This window comes from Elgaria multicarinata, chromosome 11, assembly GCF_023053635.1.
Source record: "Elgaria multicarinata webbii isolate HBS135686 ecotype San Diego chromosome 11, rElgMul1.1.pri, whole genome shotgun sequence".
In the NCBI taxonomy this organism is placed as follows: Eukaryota; Metazoa; Chordata; class Lepidosauria; order Squamata; family Anguidae; genus Elgaria; species Elgaria multicarinata.
In genome coordinates, this window is record NC_086181.1 from 39,162,435 (window position 1) to 39,181,906 (window position 19,472).

Consider the following 19,472-nt stretch of genomic DNA (forward strand, 5'->3'; position numbering starts at 1 on the left):
CAGAGTCAGGGACCACATTTTATGTTACGTTGAGTTGAGTTTATACAAGGGGTATTAAATTAATAGGGATTCATTACATTTTCCCCCTCAAAATTGCAAATTAATTGAAGTGGGACTAATGATTTGTACTGCTTATAAGCAAGGTGCAATTTATTCCATCTGGAGTGCTTTGATGACAAATAAATTGATTGGTTTTGCTGCTTGGAAAAAAATTGAATAAATCCAGGTCATTATTTCTAAATTCACATGTATAGATGTGTAAATTAGCATATGCCAATTTTATGGAAATTGGCAACCTATGGGGCTGTGTCACAAAACTTTAAAGTGCCTAACAATTTTCCAGCTATGAATGCAAGAAGTAGAGGCTGGTGGATCTGATTTCAGTGGGGCCATGAATCCATTCTGCATTTCAATCCGACCCAGCCAAACTTCAAGGTGAACTATCCAAGGTGCTGATCCCTATTCCCAAAACAAATTCCGTGCATTGGATAATTCCTTTGGGGGTCTGGCTGGTTTTAACTGAAACCCAGAATGGATTTACAGCCCCACCAAAATTGGAACCACCAGACTCCACTGAACATAATTGAGGAAATGTACACCACAACAACAGCTCTCTTATTTTTAATGGGATTTCATCATGATTAGATTGTGACCTCTCCTTATAAACTGTAACTAAATTCACTGCAGAATTCTCTTGTCAAAGTAAAGGAAATCACTTGATTTGCAGTGTGGTGACAAAGTTCTACCAGCACATCTTGGCCTTGGTGTTTGCCGTTAATGAGATCGATGACAATCCCAAGATCTTGCCCAATGTCACTCTCGGATTCCACATCTATGACAGCTACTACAATGTAAGAATGACATATCGAACTACACTGGACCTACTTTTCAAATCTCATCAGATCGTGCCCAACTATAAATGTGGCTTTCACAAAAATCTCATTGGGGTCATTGGTGGACAAAGTGCTGATACCTCTGCATGCATGGCACATGTCTTGGGTCTTTACAAGATTCCACAGGTAGGATCTCAGGATGTGGACTTCCCTAGTCCCTCCTTCAACCAGAGAATGAGGAGACCCTGCTGAATGGGATGAGCTATTCTGTGCTTGGGTAGGTGGGATCCTCAAAAGTTGGGTGGACGCTCCTCTCACAAGTGGAAGTCTTATCTATGAGGAAGCAGGAACCTTTGTCCAATGCTTGATCTCAGGTTGTGGGATGTGTGCATTTCACAATCCCATGAAAGCAGCACATATATGTGCTAGTGGCAATTTCTGAAAACCGCCCAGAGAGCTCTGGCAATGGAGGCAGTATATAAGTGTAATAATAAATAAATAATAATTAATTAAATGGTTCAGAAAGAGAGGGGGTATGATTAGAAAAGGAAATACCGGGAAATATGCGGCATTGAACTAGAGTATAACATGGGTATCGAAACCACGTACACCATTGTTCATGAAACTGTGGTTTGGATTAATAGTCATGTTTAGAAGAGACCCATTGAACTCAATATAATTAAAGTTATCTATAACTGAGTCATCCCATTGCTTTTTTAGTTGTTCTAAGCACAACTAAATTTGAATCCAGCATTGTTCCTTTAATATGCTGAGAGAGAGTAATCAATCCAAAACAAATGAGTATGAATATGTGAAGATTTTCAAGAGTTTGTAAGAGACAGACAGACAGACAGACAGACAGAGAGGGAGGGAGGGAGGGAGGGAGAGACAGCAACTAAATATCCAGTTTGCTTAGCCTTATTGACCTGCCTTTTATAAATAACTTATTCAAATCTCTAAGGCTTTCCACTAATGCTCCCGAATCAGAAGAAAACGATACTTCCAACAATATAATAGAAATACATTAAAATATAAATTCAAAACTTTCCCTGTAAATTCAGGATGCTGTCTTAAACATGATTAATTGGAAACAAATGTGATTGATATTACTGGCCTTTTAGGCTGCTATCTTATAACTTCATATTTGCAAGTAAGTCCCTTTAAACTAAATGTAATTAAATAGGATTGTACTGTTAATTATATTTTTTGCTTCTGTATAAGAAAATTTAGAGATTCTTCTGTATAAAATGGTTGGGATTGCATTTCAGTAAATAAGAAAAAAGAAGAATGAACTACATAAGAGTATTGTGGCTAAAGAAGACTTATTCCCACTTCTTTCCTTCTTTCTCATATTTCTTTCATTCTTTTCTTCTTTCTTTAGTTTTCCTATGGCTCATTTGAAACAGCAGTGAGTGATGAATCCCATTTGCCATCCTTTTACCACATGGTCCCCAATGAAGCCCTCCAGTACCAAGGAATTGTTCAACTGCTTCAACGTTTTGGGTGGAAATGGGTCGGACTCGTTACTCTGGACGACGAAGGGGGAGAACGTTTCTTACAGACAATGGAGCCAATGCTTTCCCAGAATGGAATCTGTTCAGAATTCACAAGGAGACTCCAAGCAAACTGGCAGTTCTTTGACTTCGCTGACACTGTCAAACTTACACTGACTTATCTTCCAATTTTCTTGAAGAAAGCCACTGTGGTTGTTATGTATGGAGAAAGTATGACCATTCTGTGGCTGGCTTCTGTTATATTGATAACAACTATTTTTCCTCTCACAGATCATGACTATAGTGGAATGATGTCTACAGGGAAAGTGTGGATTACAACAGCCCAAATAGATTTCATTTTACATGTCCTTCAAAAGCCTGTTAATATGCAAATGTTCCATGGTGCAATTTCCTTCACCATTCATTCAAAAGAGCCTCCAGGCTTCCAAGAATTTCTTCACATTATCAACCCTTCTGGAGCAAAAGCAGATGGCTTTATCACAGATGTCTGGGAGCAAGCTTTTGGGTGCCCTATCACAAATTCTGATTCACCAAGAGACAACAATGGATCATGTACTGGGCAGGAAACACTGCAGAGCCTAACTTCACCTTTCTTTGAAATGAGCATGACTGGCCACAGTTACAGTATCTACAATGCCGTCTATGCTGTGGCTCACACCTTACACAGCACTTACATATCTCCATTCAACCACAGAGCAATGGCAGGGAGCATCAGTCGGGCACCTCAGCATATGGAACCCTGGCAGGTAATTTGCTCTTATACCTTGAAAGCAGACAGTGATGTGACCTACACTACTCAGTAACCTATGCCTAGTGGTTGGCACATACCAGCACATGTGGTGGGAATGTACTGAGAGCAAAAAATTCTGTACTGCATTTTTTTTTCTGAGATTGCCAGAAAAAAATATGTATTCTGAGATACATATGTAATCAGACTTGACTCTACTGAATTTATTTGTTGAAGGAAAAATGAATTTTAGCATAAGGAGCAGATTTTCCTCTTTTATTTGCTGCTAGAAAAGTAATAACATTACAATGGAAGGACCTCACACAGGGCCGGCACTACTGTTAGGCCAACTAGGCAGCCATCTAGGGCGCAGACCTCAGAGGGGCGCAGTACTGACCTTTAAGGGTCACAGTTTTATACAAATTAGCTGTTTTAAACATAAAGGAAAATATAATAGTTCAGAAACTCTTCTTGAACAACTGAATTGAAGTTGGCCATTTTTGGGAGGGTGGGGAGTGCAAGTATTTCATATTGCTTTATTTTCGAAAGTTAAAATTGCTTTCTGAGGGATTCTGCATTTTTACACTATGTTATTCTATCTAGGGGTGGGAGGAGAGGGTGAGAATTGTTGTATGGTTTTGTATTTTGCAAAACACAATGCAATTTATAAAAATAAATAAATAAATAAATAACATTTAACACCAATTGATGACAAAACACACTTTTTTTGTGATTTGCCATGGTTTCCCCATATCTGGTTCCTAAAACACAATGCTATTCTCAAATGTAAGAGGCTTGTATTCTCAGACAGTGACTCTCATACAGGAAAATAATCTCAATTCATCAACTAAAGGTATTCCAGATCTTGGTTCTCTCCCTCTCTCTCCCTCCCTCTCTCTCTCTCTCTCTCTCTAGCTTCACTCTTTGATTCTAAGGATCTCATTCAACAACAGTGCCGGAGAGGAAATTATGTTTAATGAACATGGGGAGTTAGCAGGTGGATTTGATGTTACAAACTTGATCACTTTCCCAAATAACTCCTACATCAGGGTCAAAGTGGGAAGGTTGGATCCCCATGCTCCTCCAGGGGAAGAATTGACTATAGCTGAGGACAAAATCAACTGGCAGAGAAACTTGTCTCAGGTTGGAAAATATAATAATATTGTTTAGATATTAATATTGATTTTATCTATTGTAACAAGAAGGGTAATAGAGAGAGAGATAGGTAGATAGACAGACAAGAAAGGGGGCATTTCTTCACATGAGGCATAATTATATTTGAATCTCACTGGAATGCAGTGTTGGATTGCCAAAAAGGAGGAAATAGTGTTTCAAAAGTTCAGTGGAGGCTGATGGCTCTGATTTTGGTGGGGTTCTGAACCCCACTCTGGGTTTCAGTCAGAAATAGTCATAACTTCGAAAGAGGCATCCAAAGTTCTGGGTCTATTTTGCCACTATGGATTAGAGTTCTGGCAGGTTCTGACTGAATCCCAGAGTGGATTCAGAGCCTCACCGAAACCTGCAGTGTCCACTGGGGTGGTGGGTATTCTAGTGGAGACAAATCATGATATTGAAAATGCAACATCCAGAGTGGACAGCCAGATCGACACCACACAGGATATAGCACTGTGAAAGCAGTATGAAAATGGGGTGGGTGTGGTTTTTTAAAAGATAATTTTATTGTGAATATCAACAAACAAAACAAAAAATACATTGTGAAAACCCGGGGGGTTCCCATAGATTGTGTATATACAATTATCATCATTTCCATCATATAAACTGGGGGGGGGGAGGGAAAGAGTTATACAAAGGTTTCAAGAAAAGCAGACGCAGGTCACAGCTAGACCTAAGGTTTATCCTGGGCTCATCCAGGGTTCACCCCTGCCTGAGCACTGGATCCCCTGGGTGTCACCAAGATGAACAGGTTTGACCCCTGGACGATCCAGGGATAAACCTTAGGTCTAGCTATGGCCCCAATATCTGTATATTTATCCTCTTGCAATTTGTGTCTATATAACACTCGTTCAAAAGTTGATAATGTAATAAGGTCCTTGATCCATTGCATTATAGGAGTTGCAAATTTGTCCTTCCAATGTGATAATATGAATCTTTTGGCTGTCATAAGGGTCCCAACAGTTGTCAGTGCACTTCAATCCTGCTATAAAGAAGTAGTGTCTCTCCTGCCTTTTATATACCACGTTAATCCTGCTTTCTTACTGCTATAATCTGCTTGGTGTAGATCTGGCTGACATTTCAGACTATTTATCCCAACAAAGGATAAATAATGTTGCCCATCTTTACTTTACTTTGAAATCTCTGAGACAAGTCTCCAGTTCATGGCCCTAGTTCGATTGATAATATAGTGACATCATCCATGTGGCTAACATAGGAAATTCTAATCCCCTAGACTTCACATGATGCTTTGTGCATCAGGTACTAGAGTTATATTCTTTCAGAATGATCTGATTCTATATAGAACAGGTAATACTGTCATTGAGTATCCCACTTGTGCACTTAGAGATCTAATATTCTATGCCATTGTTTCTCCTCTTTCTGGGTAAATCATCTAATGTACGTTTTCTTCCTCAAACCTTTCCTTAAAACTAAGATCTTCCAATATCGTTGGATAGGTGCCACCTCCATCTCTGTGTAATGACAACTGTCATCCTGGTTACAGCAAGGAAAAGATGGAAGGGAAGAAGTTTTGTTGCTATGACTGTGCCCAATGTCCAGATAGGATGTTCTCAAACCAGGAGGGTAGGAAATATTATGTCAAGCTTTTTAAAATGAAGAAAATGCAAGCAACTCTTTTCTGGCTTCCACTGTTAATTACATTCTGGGGAGTTTTTTTTTTAAAAAAAAGATAATACATATTCTCATTGTTTATAGATTTAATTTATTGATACTTGCTCAGTGACATCTTGAGAAGAACTATTCCTGAAACACAGAGAATTCATTTTAGCATTAATAAAAATTCCCAGATGATTCTGTGATTTTCAGCTGCTCCATACTTTCCCCTCATTTCCAAGCTAACATAACCCTTCATACATCTCTACATTTCCATGAGGACCAGGCGAAACTAGGGGGGAGGCATGTAGCTATATTCTCCATTAACCAAATGTTTGAAAGGGGGATTTAAATAACCCCCTGAGCTTCTCAGTTGATCAGGCTAGGACAGCTGGGACCTTGAGAGAAGGAGACAGGAAATGCAACCAGTTTGTGAAGCAAGCAAAAAAGGATTTATTGAGGGGAATTGAAGAATGGGAAATGGCAATGAATAAAACGATACAGGAAAAGCAAGCAGAAGTATTTCACAGAAAGGCCTCATCTACACCATGCATGATATTGCACTATGAAAGTGGTAAATAAAAGGCAGGAGCCATACTACTGCTTTATAACGGTATTGAAGTGCACTGACAACTGTTAGGGCACATACCATTGGCACATACCATATACCGCTTTCATACTGCCATATCCTGCTTGGTTTGGCTCCTGCCTTTTATATAATGCTTTCATACTGCTTTCATAGTGCAATATCCTGCTTGGTGTAGATGAGGCCAAAGTCTCACACCCTCTCTGTTCAGAAAACTTAGGCCTTAGCTAGACCAGGTTTTATCTTAGGGTGAACCCAGGGATCGCCCTGTGTGTCGACATGATGCACAAGAGATCCTGGGGGCAGGGAGGGATAATCCCTCCCTTTCCCTGGGATAAGCGGGATGGCTTTAATCCCAAGCTACCTTTATGATGGAGCACTCGAGCACTCATTTTCACTTAAAAAAAAATCCAAAATGGCAGGTGCAACGTCCTCTTCCTCCCAGGACATCGTGCACCACGTGTGGACTGAGGGGGAGGATCTCGCTATCACTGTATCATGAAATCCTCCCCCCTCTGCCAGTAGGTCTAGCTATGCCCACAGTCTCTGCCTCATTTCCCCTCCTTCTCTTAATAAGACCCATTGACACATTTTTGTATGTGTTGAGAAAACACTGGGACATTCAAAAATTTTACATTTGCACTGGCCTACATTTCTCCATTTCATTGCATGTTGATTATATTTCAAACAAAGGTTGTGGTGCCTGTGTCTATATGAAGAGCATGAACAGAAGCTCCCCTCACAAGGCCATGAAGCACGCAATTTTACTGATAGGAAGGGGGAGAGGAATGAGGGTGGGTGGTAGGCCAAAGGTAAAGAGAAAGAAAACAATATTTATTAATAGGAGAAGGAGGGCTAACAGCCTGAACACAGCAGGGCCAACAGAGAAGGGGAGATTGAAAGAAAAGCTCAAAGTTCAAATCAGAAATCTCAAATCAAATTTAAGAAAGCATTTCCTTATTACATTTTTATGCTGTCCCTACACACAATATAAGGCTTGTGTGTCAAATGCTCCTGTAATTTTCAGAATTCTGTTTAATCATTTTTAGTAAAGGGAAATGTAAAGGGAGACTTAGGCCATAGCTAGACCTGAGGTTTATCCCTGGATCGTCCAGGGGTCAAACCTGTTCATCTAGGGCCATAGCTAGACCTAGGGTTTATCCCAGGATCATCCTGGGTTCATCCCTGCCTGAGCGCTGGATGCCCTGTGTGGCACTTAGATGAACAGGTTTGACCCCAGGACAATCCTGGGATAAACCTTAGGTCTAGCTACGGCCTAGGTGACACACATGCGATTCATTGCTCAAGCAGGGGCGAACCCTGGATGATCCCAGGATAAACCTTAGGTCTATTTGTGACCTAAGTAAGAGGAAATGCTAGGATTCGATGAGACAGAAACTATGGCACCTCTATGAGTGAGGTCACATGGGGAGAGATTGCCATGTCTCATCAAAATCACTTTTGTTGGCCCACAAAGTTTTGGAAAACCCTTGAAATTATTCTTTCTTTTCACTGCAGAAATACTGGTGATTTTATGATGAAGGAAGGGTCAAAGACACAAAGAAAATCACATCTCATCTCTGGGGGAAACACAGGAATTGATCACTGAAATTCTGTTTTGACACACAATGAAAATATATTTTTTTAATCCTTAGTGGTGAAAAATATAAGACATGATAAACACCACATGAAGCAATTCTTAGTATTGACAATAGATTTAGTTTCATTTAAATTGACATACGTTTGTTTATTTTCAGACATGGAAACTTGTGTCAATTGTCCAGAAGGTCAATATCCAAACAAATTCCAGGATGGATGCATTCCTAAGATTCCAAATTTCCTAGCTTTTGAAGAAACATTGGCCATCATTTCCATTTCTTCAGGACTTTTGTTATCTCTGATCACAGCTCTGGTGCTTGGCATCTTCATTAGGCAACGGGACACTGCCATGGTCAAAGCAAACAATCGAAGCCTCACCTACATTCTCCTCATCTCCCTCCTCTTGTGTTTCCTCTGTTCCTTCCTGTTCATTGGAAAGCCTAAGAAGGTCACCTGCCTTCTTCGACAAACTGCTTTTGGCATTGTCTTCTCTGTGTCGCTCTCAGCCATCTTGGCAAAAACTGTGTCTGTGGTCTTGGCATTCATGGCTACCAAACCAGGATCATGGATGAGGAAGTGGGTGGGAAAAAGATTGGCATACTCCATTGTCCTCTCCTGCTCCAATATTCAAGCAGGTATCTGTGCTCTATGGCTGGCAATGTCTCCTCCATTCCCAGATATTGACATGACCTCAATGATGGAAGAAATTGTACTGCTGTGTAATGAAGGTTCCATCCTCATGTTCTATTGTGTTTTGGGATACATGGGTCTGCTGGCCATTGTCAGCTTCACTGTGGCCTTCCTGGCCAGGACGTTGCCTGATAGTTTTAATGAAGCCAAATTCATGACCTTCAGCTTGTTGGTCTTTTGCAGTGTGTGGGTGTCCTTTGTTCCAACCTACCTCAGCACAAGAGGAAAGTACATGGTGGCTGTGGAGATCTTCTCCATCTTGGCCTCCAGCGCCGGGTTACTCAGCTGCATCTTTTTCCCCAAATGCTACATAATTGTGGTGAGACCTGAGTTGAACAACAGAGAGCAGCTAATGCGAAGAAAGGTGTAAATAATAGACTTCATTCTTTCATTAATCTTATTTGCAGCCTACAGGAACATAAAATGATGTAAATGAATTGTGACTAAAGTAGCCTTTATAAAATTGCCAATTCAATCATTTTCCTCTTGAATACAAATAAATATAAAAAGTAATTAACCAATCCATAAAGCTATTTATTCTGTTTAAAATGCGCAATAAATAATACAATTGTTTGAATGTGGTTACAATTATTGCTTCTTGAGATGTGTACTTAATAAACTTCACAACCTTTTTTTCCACATTTGAGGAATCAGCCCCTCTAGATCAGTGGGTGTTTGGGAGAAATGGGGTATGTTTTAATTAGTTATATGTATTTTATGGTGTTTGCATTTGTGTTGTATCCCACCTCGATCCAGAGAGAGATGAGGATAACATTATTATTATTATTGTTGTTGTTGTTGTTGTTGTTGTTGTTATCATTATCTCAGAAAACTTTCCCCTAGGTTGCCTCTTCTTCTCCTGTTGACACAGGACAGGTTGCTGTTGATGTGGTAGAGCTGGCCCAGAAACAGGAACAAATTACCAAATAAACAAGAATAGAACATGGGAAACTTCAGGAACTTTGTCCAGATGGTGGATCATCGCCATACTGTTCCCAGGAAGGGAAAACAGAGTTGAGAACTCTGGACACAATGCAGAAGGGAGCTCTATACTGAGGAAATGACTGACAGGATGACAGATATGCTACAGTGATGGCTATCTAAATAAGGACAGTGGATGGGCATGGGAAATAGTACCAAGCCAAGAGTAGCTGTGCAGAGAGATATGCAAAGGGGCAGGTTGGATTTGTTACCATATCAGTCTGATGAGATGACAGCAGCAAGGGTGCAAGGCCAACCCTACCATTGGGGAAAGTGAAGCAACTGCCTTAGGCATCAGGTGCTTGAAGGGAGGCCAGAGCTCGCCTTCTGGCCTCAGGGTGGTGTTTTCCCAACTCTGGTATCAAAATAGGATTCATCTGTGAGTCTGATCATCCTATTTACAAAAAATGGGGAGGTTCCATTACTTCCCTTGCCTTAGGTTGCAAAATGTCCTTGAATAGCTCTGAACGGCATGGTAGGGAGAAGTTGAGAAGTGCTAGAATTGCCCTGTTGATACATATCTACACAGCTGGGTGTTAATATGTATCTACTCAGCTCCTTGGATGTGTGGTTTTGCAGCTTTCAAATCAGCAACCATACTGTCAGTACATACCATTATTTGCGCTCTCTCAAAATACTAGAAACCAGAGTCATCCCATGAAGACAATTGGTGGGAGATTCAGGACAAATCAAAGGAAGTACTTCTTTACACAGTGCATAGTTACATTATGGAATTCAGTACCACAAGACGTAGTGATGGCCACCAATTTGGATGGGTTTAAAAGGGGGTTGGATGAATTCCTGGAGGAGAAAGCTATCAATGGCTACTTGCCCTGATACTTACGTGCTACCTTCACTATCTGAGGCAGTAAGCCTGTGTCCAACAGTTGCTATGGAATATGGGTGGGTGTAGTTGCACCATGACCTGCTTTGCTCATCCCTGGTCAACAGCTTGTTGGCCACTGTATGAACAGAGTGCTGGACTAGATGGACCCATTGGCTACAGAATCGGACTCGGCTGCAGAATCAGACTCAAAGAGTACTTATCAATGGAACCTTCTCAAACTGGGGCGAGGCAACGAGTGGGGTACCGCAGGGCTCAGTCCTGGGCTTAGTGCTCTTCAACATTTTTATTAATGATTTGGATGAGGAGGTGCAGGGAACGCTTATCAAATTTGCAGATGACACAAAATTGGGTGGGATAGCTAATACCCTGGAAGACAGAAACAAACTTCAAAGTGATCTTGATAGGCTGGAGTGCTGGGCTGAAAACAACAGGATGAAATTTAATTGGGATAAATGCCAAGTTCTACATTTAGGAAATAGAAACCAAATGCACAGTAACAAGATGGGGGATACTTGGCTCAGCAATACTACAAATGAGAAGGATCTTGGAATTGTTGTAGATCACAAGCTGAATATGAGCCAACAGTGTGATATGGCTGTAAGAAAGGCAAATGCTATTTTGGGCTGCATTAATAGAAGTATAGCTTACAAATCACGTGAGGTACTGGTTCCTCTCTATTCGGCCCTGGTTAGGCCTCATCTAGTGTATTGCATCCAGTTCTGGGCTCCACAATTCAAGAAGGATGCAGACAAGCTGGAGCGTGTTCAGACGAGGGCAACCAGGATGATCAGGGGTCTGGAAACAAAGCCCTATGAAGAGAGACTCTGGGCATGTTTAGTCTGGAGAAGAGAAGATTGAGGGGAGACATGATAGCACTCTTCAAATAATTAAAAGGTTGTCACACAGAGGAGGGCCAGGATCTCTTCTCGATCCTCCCAGAGTGCAGGACACGGAATAACGGGCTCAAGTTAAAGGAAGCCAGATTCCAGCTGGACATCAGGAAAAACTTCCTGACTGTTAGAGCAGTACGACAATGGAATCAGTTACCTAGGGAGGTTGTGAGCTCTCCCACACTAGAGGCCTTCAAGAGGCAGCTGGACAACCATCTGTCAGGGATGCTTTAGGGTGGATTCCTGCATTGAGCAGGGGGTTGGACTCGATGGCCTTGTAGGCCCCTTCCAACTCTGCTATTCTATCATTCTATGATTCTATGATCCATCTGAAGTGGCCGCACAGTTGTTGTTCCACTGCAGAGCAGCAGAAAAACATTGCAACATTTGACAAACTTGTTTGTTTCCCCGATAGAGACAGCAAAGATACCAGACAGTCTCCAAAGTTATTACCTCCCCTGTAATTATTGGAGTCACTGTAATTAATTCGCCAGTTCAAACCTCCAGTTTCTTTTAAGAAGACATTAGAGAAAGAAATTCAACCGTCAAGTCATTTTAGAAACTACAATGTGCTTCACAGCATAGATTACAGGCAGCAGCTAAAATCAGGGATTAGTCACATTGAACCGTTTCCCCCCCTTCCTGCTATTCATTGATGATTTTCAATGGACATTCAAGGCATGTATATAAACCACTGTTGAGGATATTTTCTCATCTTAAGAAGTGTATGGGCAGAAGATAGAAACCATTGTTTGAATGAAGCTGGTGGGAGACATGACTCTGTAGAGAAACATGGGAGAGGTGACCACAAGATGGATGTTGGCCACCCAGATGATGATAACTGTGGTGGTGATGGACATGGTGGTCCCACACATGGCAATCAAAGAGCAAACTCTGAAGTGCACTGGGAATGACCCTCTTCATATTCCACATGAATGGTACCAGGCAGGTGAACTCCTCATTGGTGGGATTGCATCTCATATTCATTACATGTCCCCCAATATTGTGTTTGACAAGCACCCTTCGGAGGAAACGATTCCGTTCCCAATGTAAGGAATCCCATGAAGAGAGGTTTGATTTCAGTCTAAATGTATTTCATTATTATTTTTTGAATTTTTACATTTTTTTTATTTTCTACAGAAAGCAAAGCACAAGGGGAAAAGGGGAAAAGGAGAAAAAAGTTACATAATATTACATACTTAAGTAATAATATAGTACCTTACATCTAATAAAAACGCATGTACAAAGCGTATAAGGCCATATTCCATTTGAAGCAATCTTCATGTCAGACATACTGTAGGCCAGCCTTCCTCAACCTGGGGTGCTCCAGATGTGTTGGACTGCATCTCCCAGAATGCCCCAGCCAGCTGGCTGGGGCATTCTGGGAGTTGTAGTCCAACACATCTGGAGCGCCCCACGTTGAGGAAGGCTGCTGTAGGCTGTCAATTACTACACTTTAGCCAGCCCAGTGTTATGTAAAAACCACAGATTATATATAAAATCAACACAAATAGATCATTCTTTTGCAACTCTTGTAAATACTCTATCAGAGATAGAGTATTTACTCTATACTCTATACATATGTATTGGCTATAAAGTACACTAGATGGGAAACTACAATTAAAGTAAACATCCTATACCAATTTACTTGAAGGTAAGTGCTTTTGAAACAAAGGAACAAAATTTGGGACATTTGCTTCTTAAAAGAGCTTGCAACAAAAAGTCAGGCACCAGAGTAGCAAGCAATAAAATGTAATGTTGCTTTCATTTAGCTGTTTCAGTGATATGTAGGTTTCAGATTATGATTAGCTCAGTGCTGATGGTGCACAGAGATATGACTGTCTATCCACAAAGTACTTTCATGACCATACAGATGGAGGCAATAATTTCACAAATCATGACATAATGACCCAGTTTGCATGACATGGAAGCCTATTATGGGTTAACCCTAGATGAGCTATGGGTCATGCCAGCTGCTAATATGTAGTCCCCAATCTCAAAGTTACGTTTTGTGAACATGACAACTGGGGGGTGGGTGTTGAGAGTTAAAAGGACCCTTGTATAATCCACAGTCTGTTGTAGCTTTGTTTAACCCTCAAATAACCAACATTGGATGGGTTCACATAACACGACAGCCCCTGACAACCACCAGTTTCATCTAAACAAACAACCTGGACCTTGTTCATTCTGCTCAGTTTATCAAAGGGTTAGGATATCTAACTGAAGACATCTCACTGACTTCCAGCTTGATTCATGCAGTCCAGAGCTACAGCACACACACCTCAATAGATGGCTGTCCAACATCTGCCTGGAGACCTTCTGTAAGGGAAAGCCCCCTGAGTAACTAGTTCAACTGTAAAACTGTTCTAATTGTTAAAACATTTCTCCTAATCATTATCCAAAAATCTACCCTCCTAAAATTTAAGCCTAATGGAACAGGGAACACATTTTTGCCATCTTCTGTGTCACTGACTGGGAAGGGAGGAAGCGGGTTGCCTTAGGTCTCTGAAGTGATGGTTATTTCTCGGTTGGACTACTGCAACCTTCTTCTCACTGGCCTTCCTTCTTCTCACATCAGTCCGTTGGTTTCTGTTCACCACTCTGCTGCTAAGATCATCTTCTTGGCTCGCTGCTCTGACCATGTAACTCCACTGCTGAAATCTCTTCATTGGCTTCCAATTCACTTCAGAATCCAATATAAACTTCTCCTGTTGACCTTCAAAGCTTTTCACTGTCTAGCTCCTTCCTATCTCTCCTCTCTCATCTCACACTATTGCCCCGCTCATGCTCTTCGCTCCTCTGATGCCATGTTTCTCGCCTGCCCAAGGGTCTCTACTTCCCTTGCTCGGCTTTGTCCATTTTCTTCTGCTGCCCCTTATGCCTGGAACGCTCTTCCAGAACATTTGAGAACTACAACTTCAACCGCAGCTTTTAAAGCTCAGCTAAAAAAAATTCTTTTTCCTAAAGCTTTTAAAACTTGATTTTGCTCTGACTTTTATACTGCCTGTTTGGTGCATTCTCTTCCCCTCCTTATTGTTTTATTATGATTTTATTAGAATGTAAGCCTATGCGGCAGGGTCTTGCTCTTTACTGTTTTACTCTGTACAGCACCATGTACATTGATGGTGCTATATAAATAATAATAATAATAATAATAATAATAATAATAATAATAATAATGTGTAGGCAAGGATAAACAGTTACAGAGGTAGGCTGCCACCACCTCTTACAGTCACCTAAGGATGAGCCAGGGATTCTCAGACCAATCAATTCTTCTTCCATTGGTATTTGAAACAGCAAAGAAGAGAAAAGGTGTGAGTGGGTCCCATCCTGCTACCCCACTTCCTGCCTCTCCCCTCCATGATCGTCTTCCCCTACTTCTTATCCCCATGTTCGCACCTCCCTGTTCCATCCTTCCAACCTTCCCTTCTATCTTATTGATTCATTTATTATTTCATTAATTGATTTGTACCCTGCTTTTTGTCTGAAAAATGGAACCCAAGGTGTCTTACCATTAACATCAAGTAAAACCATACATTAAAATACAACAAACCAATAACATAACAATAACCAATAAGAGAACAAAGCATAACAATTCCACCCAATTCAAGAGACACACTTAGAGGCCAAAAGATCTCTTGAACAAAGTAGTCTTTACCTGTCAGTATAAGGATAAGAGAGACAGATCAATCCTACTGTTCCTTGAGATGCAGTTCTACATCCTGAGAGTCACAACCAAAACTTCCCTCCCTTGGGTTTCCACCAAATACATATCTGAAAGGGGCAGTGTTGAAAGACGGGTGTCCACAGGAAGGGAGGACTTATTTCACATCTTCTTCTAACTCCTCTGCCACACTCTCCACCACACACAGAGCCAGGCACCACATTTTATGTTATTTTGAATTGAGCTTATCCAAAGGATATTAAATTAATAGGGGATTCATTACATTTTTGGAGCAGCCATTCTTGTTTCTCTTTCCACAGCATTGCAAATTAATTTTCATTGAAGTGGGACAACTGATTTGTCCTGCTTATAAGCAAGGCACAATTTATTCTATCTGGAGTGCTTTGAATGAGAAATTAATTGATTTGTTTTGCTGCCTGGAAAAAAAATTGAATAAATCCTAGTCATTATTTCTAAATTCACATATATAAAGGAATAAATTAACTTATGCTAATTTTATGCAAATCGGCAACCTGTGCGGCTGGGTCACAAATCTTTAAAGTGCCTAACAATTTCCTGGATAGGAGCACAAGCAGTGCAGGCTGGTGCGTCCAATTTCAGTGGGGCCATGAATCCATTCTGCATTTCAATCCCAACCAGCCAAACTTCAAGGTGAACTATCCAAGGTGCTGAACCCTATTCCCAAAACACATTCAATGCCTTGGATAATTTATTTTATTTATTTATTTAAAGCATTTTTATAGCGCCGTCTCACCATTTCTGGCATCGAGGTGCTTTACAATAACATAACCCTTTACAGTTCTAGCTGATTCTGACTGAAACACAGAATGGCTTTTCATCTCCCCAAAATTGCAACCACCAGGCTCTACTAACATAATCAAGGAAATGTACACCATGACAATAGTTCTCTTATTTTCAATGGGACTTGGTGATGATTAGATTGTGCCCTTTCCTTAGAGTCTGTGACTATATTCACTGCAGAATTCTCTTGTCAAACTACAGGAAGTCATTTTATTTGCAGCGTGCTGACAAAGTTCTACCAGCACATCTTGGCCTTGGTGTTTGCCATTAATGAGATCAATGAGAATCCCAAGATCTTGCCCAATGTCACTCTCGGATTCCACATCTATGACAGCTACTACAATGTAAGAATGACATATCGTACTACGCTGGACCTGCTTTTCAAATCACATCAGATTGTGCCCAACTACAAATGTGGCTTCCAGAAAAATCTCATTGGGGTCATTGGTGGACTAAGTGCTGATACCTCTGCATGCATGGCACATGTCTTGGGTCTTTACAAGATTCCACAGGTAGGATCTCAGGATGTGGACTACCCTACTCCCTACTACACCCAGAGAATCAGGAGACCCTGATGAATGGAATGAGCAGGGGGTGGTGGGATGCCCAAATTTGGGTGGACATTCCTTTCACAAGCGAAAGTCTTCCTTCTTAGGAAGCAAGAACCAACTCTTGATCTCAGGTTGTGGGACATGTGCATTTCCACAAACCCATGAAAGGTGCTAATCTGTGTGCTGTTGGCAATTAGATGGTTCAGAAAGGGAGGGGTTATGATTAGAAATGGAAAGACAGGGAAATCTGTGGTAATGAACTAGAGTATAATATGGGTTTCAAAATCACGTCTACCATCGGTTCATGAAACTCCAAGCTCAGAAAAATCGATATAATATAAATAAAGTAAAACTCTGTTAATTCAGGATGCAGTCCTAAACATGATTGAGTGGAAAGAAATGTGATTGACGTTACTGGACTGTTAAGTCTAAATCTCATATCTACGTAACTGAAAGTAAGTCCCAATAAACTAAATGTAATTTGATAGGATTGCACTGCTAATGATATATTTTTGCTTCTGTATAAGTAACTTTGCAGATTTTTAAGAATGAAATGAAGGGATTGAATTTCAGTAAATAAGAAAAACAAAAGAAGGACCTACATAAGAGTATTGTGGCTAAAGAAGATCTAAGACTTATTCCAATTTCTTTCCTTCTTTCTCATATTTCTTTTATTTCTTCATTCATTAGTTTTCATATGGTTCATTTGAAACAGCAGTGAGTGATGAATCCCATTTCCCATCCTTTTACCGCATGGTCCCCAATGAAGCCCTTCAGTACCAAGGAATTGTCCAACTGCTTCAACGTTTTGGGTGGAAATGGGTCGGGCTCATTACGCTGGACGATGAAGGGGGAGAACGTTTCTTGCAGACCATAGAGCCAATGCTTTCCCAGAATGGCATCTGTTCGGTATTCACAGAAAGATTCCTAGCAAACTGGAACTTCTTTGACTTGGCTGACAGTATCCATCTTACACTGAGTCATCTTCCAGTTTTCATAGAGAAGAAAGCCACTGCGGTTGTTATGTATGGAGAAACTATATCTATTCTGTGCCTGCATGAGGATCAGGCACAAAATTGCTCCCCAAAGTACCGAAACAAGGGGTGGGGCAAGTCACCATATCCTCCATTAAGCAAATGCTCCCGTTTTTTGCAGAATTCTGCTTAACTATTTTTTGTAAATGGGTATGCTCAGAGACTTAGGCATTAGCTAGACTATCCCAGGATTGTCCCGGGGTCATCCCTGTTTATGCAAATAACACACAAGATATCCCAGAAGCAGGGAGAGACAACCCCAGGATGATCCCGGGATAAACCTTAGGTCTAGCTAAGACCTTAGTAAGGGGAAATGCTAGGATGAAATGGGACAGAAATTATTTCAATGATAAGAGTGAGGTTGCATGAGGAGAAGTTGGTGTGTCTCATCAAACTCACCTTTGTTGGCCTACAAGATTTTGGACTACTGCTGAAATTATTCTTTCAGTCTGCTGCAAAATGCTGGTAACTTTATGACAAAGAAAGCATCAAACCCACAGAAAATCACAGTTCATCCAAAAAGGAAATACAAGAATTGATAGAAGACGTTTAATTTTGAAACATATTGAAGGAGAAATTTTTGAAATCTTTCAAAGGGAAATATATAAGTCTTGGAAGAAGCTTGGTGAGGCAATTTGTAGTCATGACAATACATTCAGTTCCATTGAAATTAACATATGTTCATTTCTTTTCAGATATGGAAAATTGTGTCAGTTGTCCAGAAACTCACTATGCAAACGAATTCCAAGATGAATGCATTCCTAAGATTCCAAATTTCCTAGCTTTTAAAGAAACATTGGCCATCATTGCAATTTCTTCAGTACTTCTATTGTCTCTGATCACAGCTCTGGTGCTTAGCATCTTCATTAGGCAACGTGACACAGCCATAGTCAAAGCAAATAACCGAAGCCTCACCTACACTCTCCTCATCTCCCTCCTCTTGTGTTTCTTCTGTTCCTTCCTGTTCATTGGAAAGCCTAAGAAGGTCACCTGCCTTCTTCAACAAATTGCTTTTGGCATTGTCTTCTCTGTGTCTCTCTCCACCATCTTGGCAAAAACCGTATCTGTGGTCTTGGCATTCATGGCTACCAAACCAGGATCACAGATGAGGAAGTGGGTTGGGAAAAGATTGGCATACTCCATTGTCCTCTCCTGCTCCAATATTCAAGCAGGTATCTGTGCTCTGTGGTTGGCAATGTCTCCTCCATTCCCAAATGTCGACATGACCTCAATGACAGAACAAATTGTACTGCTATGTAATGAAGGTTCTATACTCATGTTCTATTGTGTTTTGGGATACATGGGTCTGCTGGCCATTGTCTGCTTCACTGTGGCCTTCCTGGCCAGGAAGTTGCCTGACAGTTTTAATGAAGCCAAATTCATCACCTTCAGCATGTTGGTCTTTTGCAGTGTGTGGGTGTCCTTTGTTCCAACCTACCTCAGTACACAAGGAAAGTACATGGTGGCTGTGGAGATCTTCTCCATCTTGGCCTCCAGCGCCGGGTTACTCTGCTGCATCTTTTTTCCCAAATGCTACATTATTCTGGTGAGACCTGATTTGAACACCAGAGAGCAGCTAACGCAAAGAAAGACGTAAATAATAGAGAAGTTCACCCTTTCATTACTGTTCTTTTTAACCTTCACGTCTAAATTGACCAATCCAACCATTCTTCTCACATTTGCAAGTAAATATAAAATTAATAATAAACCAATCCATGAGGCTATTTATTCTATTTTAAATGTAAAGCATCTCCTACAGTTGTTTGAATGTTGTTACCATGCTTGATCTGTGACATTCATACTTAATAAATGTCAGAACCCATTCACCATATTTGAGGAATCACCTCTCTGGAACAGTGTTATTTGGGGGAACTGGTGGAAGACACAGAAACATTTCCCACTTTGTGGCCCCTTCTTCTGCCACAGGACAGGTTGTTGTTGATGTGG

General features: G+C 40.8%; 2 protein-coding genes across 2 annotated transcripts; both read left to right on the forward strand.

Annotated features, from left to right (window-relative positions):
• The first annotated feature begins 2,277 nt into the window (after nt 1-2,277).
• Nucleotides 2,278-9,106, forward strand: LOC134405823 (vomeronasal type-2 receptor 26-like). Its single transcript, XM_063137075.1, has 4 exons — nt 2,278-3,093; nt 3,990-4,217; nt 5,705-5,831; nt 8,205-9,106. The coding sequence occupies exons 1-4, from the start codon at nt 2,278-2,280 to the stop codon at nt 9,104-9,106; spliced, it is 2,073 nt and encodes a 690-aa protein (XP_062993145.1).
• Nucleotides 9,107-12,312: 3,206 nt separating this feature from the next.
• On the forward strand, nt 12,313-19,122 carry LOC134405824 (vomeronasal type-2 receptor 26-like). Its single transcript, XM_063137076.1, has 4 exons — nt 12,313-12,503; nt 16,161-16,452; nt 17,182-17,452; nt 18,221-19,122. The coding sequence occupies exons 1-4, from the start codon at nt 12,313-12,315 to the stop codon at nt 19,120-19,122; spliced, it is 1,656 nt and encodes a 551-aa protein (XP_062993146.1).
• The last annotated feature ends 350 nt before the right edge of the window (nt 19,123-19,472 follow it).